The 9,608-nt window shown below is 36.2% G+C and overlaps 1 protein-coding gene across 4 annotated transcripts; it reads left to right on the forward strand.

Annotated features, from left to right (window-relative positions):
• The first annotated feature begins 322 nt into the window (after positions 1 to 322).
• On the forward strand, positions 323 to 2,916 carry LOC119085033 (DNA ligase 1-like). 4 transcript variants are annotated; one of them, XM_037195227.1, is made up of 4 exons: positions 323 to 687; positions 1,339 to 1,449; positions 1,523 to 2,679; positions 2,740 to 2,916. In XM_037195227.1, exons 1-4 carry the CDS (start codon positions 553 to 555, stop codon positions 2,816 to 2,818), a joined length of 1,482 nt encoding a protein of 493 aa, XP_037051122.1. In that variant the 5' UTR covers positions 323 to 552; the 3' UTR covers positions 2,819 to 2,916. The 4 variants fall into 4 exon arrangements, with proteins under 4 accessions (XP_037051122.1, XP_037051121.1, XP_037051123.1 ...); XM_037195226.1 differs by having other exon boundaries at positions 1,523 to 2,288; positions 2,325 to 2,916; XM_037195228.1 differs by having other exon boundaries at positions 1,523 to 2,275; positions 2,357 to 2,916.
• Positions 2,917 to 9,608: the final 6,692 nt, after the last annotated feature.

A 9,608-nucleotide genomic window follows, 5' to 3' on the forward strand; every position in this document is an offset into this window, starting at 1 on the left:
GTCGTATAGTTATTTATGACATCCAGTGCAAAGTACTTTATTAGACTCTAGATGTGTAATTGTAAACAATACACATCGTGAGCCTAATAAAGTACTTTGCACCGTGATTCATACAACTTTTTATGCCACAGAGGCATCTAAAGTTTGCCAATTTTGCATATTATGATGTCGAGTGGCATAAATCCTATTTTCAATGCGTTTAAAGTTTAAGCGCTCTAAGTACGTTGAAAGGTGAGCCGCCGTATTTTTTGTACTGGAATCTTGGGATGTGTACTACGAAAATAACACTCTTGCCTTTCGTAAATTTCGACATATTCGAAATTTACCGTGACATGGGATGAGTACAGAGTGTTATCGATGTTATAATGCTGTTTCCACAAAGAACAAAATCGCGATTGTGACTTTAATTTAACATTTAATTTAATCGGTTTTCAAGTTTAAAATACTCGTTCGATAACAGTCAACGCTAAATTGTCAACGGTTCAATCATTATCTTCGCTATTATCACATTGTACTTGCGGCAAAAATTAATTATTTTTTTTTGTTATTGCGATGGACGCACATTCAAAAGTTGAAATAGTTTTGAATGAAGACGAAGAAAACGAAGAGGAAAAACGTTTCAACGAAATTATCTGTTACGATAGTGGTGACAGTGATGGAGAGTTGAATGAATTTGAGTCGAGCGATGTAAGGAATACTTTTAATGGATTTTTTTTAAAGCGTACTAGCGTATTAGAGTTGTGATTGATCGGTCTTTTTTTACCGTTTTTCGTGCTTACTTTCGTTATATCGAAAATGTATATTGTTAGGTTATGTGTTACATGCCAAGGGATGGGAGGTGAAAATAGCTATTTGCCTTCGCTCAATGCACTGCAAGCATGAGCTATTGCAGTGATAGCTGCCAAATAGAGTACTATTTTGTATGAAAAATGTGATTTTTTTACAGTGCAAAAATTTGTTTGATACACTGTCCAGTCTCAGTACTCCATTTAAATTTACCACTCATGCTTGAAGTGCGTTGTTTCGCCAGTTACTTGGCAAGCGAAATAATTTGTTTTAATGAAAAATGCTGACGACATTGAACTTTTGTATTTCGACTACTACAGTAGACACTGTCTCGTAGACACTCTCAGTATTTTCAGTGTAACTGATGGAAGATTCTATGGATGTAATGCGTAACTAGAGTTCATGGCTCACGAGCGTGAAGTCACACATCAGAGCTTGTCACCAGTTTTTGACCGTTACAATTACCCCTTACATCCATGTTATCTCCCTGTGAGCACATATTTCACGAGTCGCTCAATGACGAAGTAACGAATTGAAATTACATTTTTTCAGACAACTGCAACCAATAGTGAGATTTTCTCAGAAAATCATGTGAGAAATGAACATATTGTGATCGATGCGCCCGATCCCGATAATGGAACTGAAACGGAGAGATCGATAAAGGTAACAAAATGTGCGAAAAGCGCGTTCGACGTCAATGTTTTCAGTCTGTAAATTTAAACAAAATTAATTTCAGAGGTCAAATGCCGCCCAAATGAGAAAATACCGAGCCAAACAGCGACGTGATCCGGTACGATATCGACAATATTTGGAACGTGAACGAATGCGAAACTATAAGCGAAAATATGAGAGGCGAGTCCAAGTAGCACAAGAGAAGGCGCAGGCACTAGGTATTCCCTACGTTGTAGTAGAAGCGCCAAATGCTCGTAGAGGAAGGAAGCCAAAGTGCAGTGGTGTCTCATTGGTTTTGCCATCGAATTATGATGCTTTTGACATTGAGGACAAATCACTGTGGATCGATTCGGATGATAAGTCACCCGACGTTGAATTGAAGCAATCAGACGACCGTAGCCAGGAACAGAATCCTCAAATATCCGTCGTGAACATCAACAAATTGATGGCGCATCCACGGTCGGCTCTTCAAACACTATTACCGCAAGAAGTCAACGACAGAGAGCGACTTAGTAATTCTATTAAATTGGAACATGATTATGTCATGCATGAACAATTTTCGGTGCATGGCCGTAAACCTGTGAAACAATACGGTAATAGTAAACACAAACGCGACAGAGACGAGTTGCTGAAGCTACAGCAGCAATGCAGAAATTTCGTTTTGAAATCAATTGAAGGTCTTTCAAACGAACGGAGTCAGCGAAACGAACGGAGTCAGCGAAACGAACGGAGTCAGCGAAACGAACGGAGTCAACGAATCGAAGGGAATCAGCGAAATGAACGGAAAGAGCGATACAAACGGAGTCAGCGAAACGAACGGAGTCAACGAATCGAAGGGAATCAGCGAAATGAACAGAGAGACCGATATAAACGGAGTCAGCGAAACGACCGGAGTCAGCGAAATCATCGAAACGAACGAAGTCTCAAAGAGCGTGTTGAACACGAAGATCTGGATGATTTGTTCAAAGAACTTGCTGAAGTAGCAACTATGAAACCTCCAAAGAAGAGACAAGCATCGTCACATCATAAGACTTCGCCAGGCCAACGCTCAACTCCTAAAAAATCGTTTTTGAAAGAGTTAGAGCCTCAAAGCACTTGTCAATTTTCGTTGACCGTTCCTATGCCTGTAAAACCGATTGCTGCGTCACCGCAAAGAAGTGTTGAAATTAAGGAAGAGCCCAAAAGTCCAGTGAGTCCATGGAACTATGAAAAGCGTGATAAATGTAAAGGCATCAGCATACCAAACGATAATATTTGGCTTGAAAAAAGTGGCCATGGAAAGGATGAGGCCTACATGGATATTAGAAATTCGATCGAAATCAAACAGGAACCAATGTATTCTGATAACGATTTCTTTTGAGCAGTAACTATTCGGGCGTGGTCTCTCATTGTTATTCAAGTCTTCGTTGGTTGATGTAAATATTATGCAGTGTGTGAAATATACGGAAATATTTTAAAGATTTTTCTTTGCTCTCTTTGCTTTCTCTTTGTCTGAACTGAGCGGCTTGAAATAGGTAGAGATATGCTGCGAACTGCGACGGATAAAACACACGATCAGAGTATGAGTGGTCACAAATCGCGGATCCCTACTTTCAGGTGAATATAGTTGTGGTGAAATCAATTTGTATCCATACAAAGTTAAGCAGGTGCCCCAACATTAGTCACAAGATGATGATGACAGCATTACAAAAATGAATTCACCTGAAAGTTAGGATCCGTAATTTCTATGATCCGCTGAGGTCTTGCACTACCTTCAGTGTTTATATACTTTGAACGAGAGTTCGGAACCGAGTGATTCTGTCTGAAATGAAAAACGCATAATTCTAGCATTGCTGTTGATAAGGAAAAGAAATAATATTTTCGGCTCTGATAATTGGAAGCAACGCACTTCAAGCAAAAGTGATCATAGTGGTCAGCTGCAGAAAGTACTCTATTTTACATGAAAATGTTTTTACAGTTGTGTGACAGTTTCAGTTTCAGTAGTGCTTGAAGTGCATTTAATTGCTGGAAGCCGTTTCAACGACCTAAAATGAGCATTGATGTATCAATATTCTGTGTTTCCTTAAATTGGAAGCTAGATGTTCCGGCATTTTTCCATATTTCTGGCCCAATGATATCGCAAAATCAATAGTGGATACTGGTCTTACGTAAATGTAAGTTGGATCCATTTTTAGACCCGTACGAAGTACTGGGGTCTTATAGGGTTACGCATACGTTTGTAACACGTCGAATTGGACTCCCTGAGTAAGGGGAAACCTATTGTGGTTGTCTGGAGATGCCAAATCAGTGAAAAAAAAATGTCCGTCTGTCCGTCTGTCTGCACGATAACTTGAGTAAAACGCATCCGATTTTGAAAATTCTTTTTTTTCCCGTTTGATAATGTCAAAAGACATGCTAAGTTCGAAGATGAGTGATTTTGGATCGACCCCTCCCGAGCTGGGGCTCAATAAGTGCTTTACGGTTTTTCGAAGATATCTCCGGACATTTAAACGTTACACTTGTAAGTGATACGTCAAATAAAAGGTATTTACAATACCGATCGACAAAAAAAAAGTTTATGGAAATAGGATGACCGACTCGTGAGTTAGACCCCTTGGTGTGAAACAGGTACAGGGCGGCAAGCAGTTTTGCTTGTAGGTCAGCCAAATTTAAACATATTTCGTCTGTTTTAGCTTTATTTATTTATTTATATTAGATAGGTATTGACCGTACCAATCAGGGAAAAAAAAAGTTTTTGAAATTATGTTCTCCGGAGCGTGAGCTAGGTCTCTTGGAGTGAGCTCTTATCTGGCTACTCGGCCGTACAGTGAACGTGGAGTATTTTGTCAATATCTCGAGTAAACTTTGACCGAATTTCATGAATTTTTTTTGTTTGAAAGGTATTAACGAATGTAAAGCGTCGGTACTATTTCCGGTCTCCTAACAAAATGGCTGCCGGTGGCCATATTGGATTTTAATAAAAGTGATATATCTTGGGAAAATGGTACTTAGAGAGTTTCTGTTAACATGGAAATAATTTGTCATGTGTGTGGGGTGTTTCAGACATTCCATATACGGACATCTATATATACCTATATACAGCTATATTGAGCTATATACAGGCATATAGAGCTATATAATAGCATATTCCTCTGTGAAATGTTTATTTACAGTGAAATATAGGTAAATATAGCGGTATATAGCTGTTTAAATAGGAATTTATGAAAGTTGACTTCGTACGGGGCTGTCTATATTGCCTCCGGCAATTTATTTGTATATGATAACAAGGCAAAGAGTGGATAATGTAAATGATTTTAAAGGGAGAATAGTTTTTCAGCAGAGAAGAGTATGAAGTAAGAGAAATAAAGAGTTTCACATTAAAGGCTTTTGATACGAATTAGGTGTTTCGTACGGGTCGGCGTTAGCTATGTTTATATTGTTGTCGTTGTTACTGAATGACTTTTACAAGCGAGGCTTACAAACTCTATAATACAGAGTAATAAATCCGAGACGCAAACCATATGAACCGATTCAATCAAATGTTGTTATTGTAGACAACAATCTGATGAATAGAATCACATCGGTTGAATTTCGAACTCACAACTGGCAATTCAAAAACTCACAGTAAAGTATCGACTTACACGCACGCTATCGGTTTTTGAGAGACTTTGTTAGAATCAGCGCTAATTATATGTTACTGATAGCAGAGACTAATCATCCAAGATTAGTAAAAAGCATATCAGCTTGATAGCCCTGGTGATCAAACCATGGACCGATAGGCAATGAGTCAATCACTCGGCCGATTAAGCTACCCGGATACTTGCATTGCAACTTTGAAGTTCTCACAAGAAACCACATTAACTCATTAAATCCCCTGCTGCACTCAGACTCTATGTCTACACACTCGTCTGCACAATTCAAATAATTCCTTTCGGTTTTTATCTAATCTTGGATGCCGCAGATTCTTAAGGCCAGGTGAAGGTGTTTACTATCGCAAAAATTGTAAACAACTTCACCTGACCTTAAATCAAAATTTTCGTGTACAAATATATTCGAATTTTAACTTACGAAGGATGGATGAATGGATAGCGTCATCAGTAGATTTTTTGAATCAATGAGGATCGATGACAACTTAAGACTAGGTCTTAGTTGAATGCGTCAACAGACAGTGTTGACTGGCAAAAGATTGCGAAAATATTTTATTTTGTATTTATGTGGTGTATTGAAGGGCATAATACATAAGGCTACCCTTGTTGTCCTGATGAATAAATAAATGAAATGAAGACCCTTATGCAGACAATTTCAAAATGAGCGAAGTTTCTTCTGTTAACTGAGAGACGTTCTCTGTAAACATTTTATAGTTTTTTCAAACATTTTTTTTAGTACTTTAAAATTTCCTTCTTAGAAATTGATCACTGAACAATATTCAGATTTCTAAAAATAAAATCAGAAAGGCATTGGGCAACCCTTGTTTTATGTAAGTCGCCTATTGAAGTTAGGAAGAAGTTTGGTTTCCGCTTCGATTCGTTATAGCTTAATTTTCAATAATTGAGTTCCAAACAAAACATTTTTATATTTTATTTCGATTTCGAACGTTATTTGAAGTATTTCTGCATTATATCATGCATCGAAATTTTGCATAATTAATTTTTAATTCAGAAAAGTATCGTGAAAAATTAAGAAAATAAGCAAAGTCAGAAACCTTCTTCAACGTGCATGCAGGGCGCCATCTTTTTATTCAGTCGAAATTGCGAAAATTTACATGTAAAAGAATCGGGATATTTAGCAAAGATGTAAACGAAATGTCCTTCTTCATTTGGCAAATGACCCTTCTCCATCGGGTTGTACATGTTATGAACACAAAATCAGCTTTGAGTTCCAAACCACGATTTTATTTTGATTTATAGCATTATTATGAGCACTAAATTATTCTAGAGCATAACAAAAATGTATTTAGTTTTTTTTATAAAGCTGATTTTGTGTTCATAACATGCAGGGATTCCACGCACTCACTTTTCTCACTTTTTCCAACTATTTTCAAGATCTGAAAAAGTGAGGAACTATTTGCTCTATTTCTCACTTTTTTCAACTATTTTCAGACCCTTTCTCACTTTTTTTTTAATCAATTAAAATAGATTAAAAAATGTTAGAATTGTAAAGTTTCGCCTGCGGCGCTAGAATATATCCTTTTTTTTCTTCTATAAAAATTCAATTACCTTGCAAAAGGCATTATATCAGAGTAACCTCTAGAGCACACAAAAACGTCGTGTCGTCGCTCCGCATCTACTTCTTATGTTTTTGTACTTTTCTGAGATGAATCTACGTATCTCCGCTGCGTATTTGCATTTATCTATCAATAGCTATATTTTTTAACAACGGTATTGACCTTTGCACAAAAAAAGATTTTATAAAAATCCTAAGTTCTAAAAATTGTTAATATATTGCAATTCCTTTTGGAATCCTTATCAATAAGGATGGAAATAGTCAATTGAAAGAGTTAACTGATAGTGCACCTTCTTTTTGATTTTTTTTAGAAGGATTGCGCAAAAGATTGAATTGACGAAGGTATACGTTATGACCAAGACGCTTTCAAGTTATAAGTCTGATAAGTAAATTTTCAAAACATTCACAAACTTAGGGACTATATTGTAGTCAGTGTTTTGTGGATGGATGTTAAATTGACATAAAAATTACAGGAACAAAACTTTACCCTAGAAGTATGATCCAAAAAAAAGTAAGTTCCTAACATTCTTCCTGCATTAAATTTCCTTAGCACGATGCTACAGTGACCTAACCTCTCCTGTTGTACATAATTCTTCTACCAATTTCAGATTGAAATTTTTACCTTCTCCGTATTTTTGAGCCAGTTGCTGTTAGGACTGTCACAAAACTGCAAGGAGAATCAGGCATTACCTATCTACTGATTTATCTTTAATGTTTTGCCACTTTCTGCAAGCAAATCTAAAGTCTTGAAGTAATAAACGAAGTAACGCTTCAGGTTTTTGTAAATGCTGATTCGTCGGCATTCGATTCGGACGTATTCCTGTCTCCCATAGAAATGATAAGTTGGTACGCCTGTGGCAAGATAGAATGCGCATGAGGATGACAGCTAGGCGCTATGGGAGAGGCAGGCCCCAAAATTGTATGAAATTCTCTCACATTCTCTCCCATACAATTGAGCTGTCATCCTCATGCGTATTCCATCTCGCCACAGGCGTACCAACTTATCATTTCTCTGTTGTCTTCCTGTCTATGAAATTCATTGGTTACAGTATATTCTTCATTTTTTTTTGTTATATCGCTAAGAACCCTCCGGTTTGGTGAAATTAAAGTTATCTACGATACTGATGACCTGTAGCTTCATGCAGGGGAAACATAGGCGTGGTATCTTGACTTCACGTAGAATAGGGTACAAAAGTTCCTAAAAACTCACTATTTTACCAACTTTTTCATCAGAAAATCAACTATTTCTAGCAACTATTTTCGTTATTTTTACTCACTTTTCGACTTTTTTACTTTAAATTTTCCGTGGAATCCCTGAACATGTACAACTCGATGGAGAAGGGTCATTTGCCAAATGAAGAAGGACATTTCGTTTACATCTTTGCTATATATCCCGATTCTTTTACATGTAAATTTTCGCAATTTCGACTGAATAAAAAGATGGCGCCCTGCATGCACGTTGAAGAAGGTTTCTGACTTTGCTTATTTTCTTAATTTTTCACGTTACTTTTCTGAATTAAAAATTAATTATGCAAAATTTCGATGCATGATATAATGCAGAAATACTTCAAATAACGTTCGAAATCGAAATAAAATATAAAAATGTTTTGTTTGGAACTTAATTACGCTCATTTTTTGTGAGATGTTGATCAGCTGCTATAATGGTCGCGCGTATTGATTGAATTATACGAACATTAATTTTGGATTCACCATACGCTTATCATATTGTAACTATGGTTCGTAGATAGCTGTACCTCGATATAATTATATCGAATTGGATTTAGAGTTTACAACATTTAATTTAACCGACACTCATCGTCTCAAATAAAATATAAAATTCTGCAAAGTTCACATAACTTTACTGCAATGAATTATTTTTTTAATGTTGCATATAGATATAGAATCATGTATACGATTACGATACACTGTACCTTTACAGCACATCGCTTTAAAGACGTTTTTTTTATTTATATATATAAATTATGAATGTTCCACACACACATACCGCATATTGCAAATTGCATATTTTCCTTTTTTAATGATTCAAAAATAACAAGAGGGACGAGGTGCCAAGACTTATTATTAAATTGCAAAAAGATTCATTTTTAGTATATTTTTTTTCATCTTCGTTGTTGACTTCTTTACAATATCTTTTTGCATATATGAACCAAGCAGTGCATAAAATTCATATATCAAAACGAACACCCATTTTCACGTATTAAAAATTATTTTTTTTCTTTCGGAAATTCGAAACCTGACTCGAATTTCGTGTTCGCACTTAGTAAAAATTTTCTAATGAAGAGAAGATATGGATTTCACGGTTCATTTTGAGATGCGTTTTTTAAATACAATGCTCGAGAAATTACAGCAAATATGTATGCAATTGCGGAGAGCTATTCATCCGTTATTGAACAGCGACAGCAAAAATAAGCTATTAACACCGGTCAGTCTGGTCGGTCTGGTCCTATTAAATAGTCAAATGTACGCTGAAAGATTTGAAGTAAAAAATTTTACTTCTTACCACATGCGAAAGTTGACCATTACATAGCAATTTGCCCTATGCGAAAAGCATCCATTACGTGTTAATACAATTGGATGCTGCTACGCACTTCATCACTTCGGAAACAACTTTGTGATACTCGTAAACTCACATTGTGATTTTGTGCAACTTCGGTTACTGTTTTTCGACAAGTCTAGAGTTTCTAGAGTTGTGTCAATAGATTAAGGATGTGCTTAATACGTAGATAGAAGTGAGGGTTTTGAGGGGTATTCTGAATGTGTGCAACGCAGAGCCTAATATTTGGGAATCGTTTTTGAGAATTTTTGGGAATTTTTGGGAATTTAGGGAATTTTTGGGAATTTAGGGAATTTTTGGGAATTTTGGGAATTAATTCCCAAAAATTCCCTAAAATTCCCAAAAAATTTCTTTTCTTTGCATTTTTATAATT

Source organism: Bradysia coprophila, unplaced genomic scaffold (assembly GCF_014529535.1).
Source record: "Bradysia coprophila strain Holo2 unplaced genomic scaffold, BU_Bcop_v1 contig_94, whole genome shotgun sequence".
Classification (NCBI taxonomy): Eukaryota; Metazoa; Arthropoda; class Insecta; order Diptera; family Sciaridae; genus Bradysia; species Bradysia coprophila.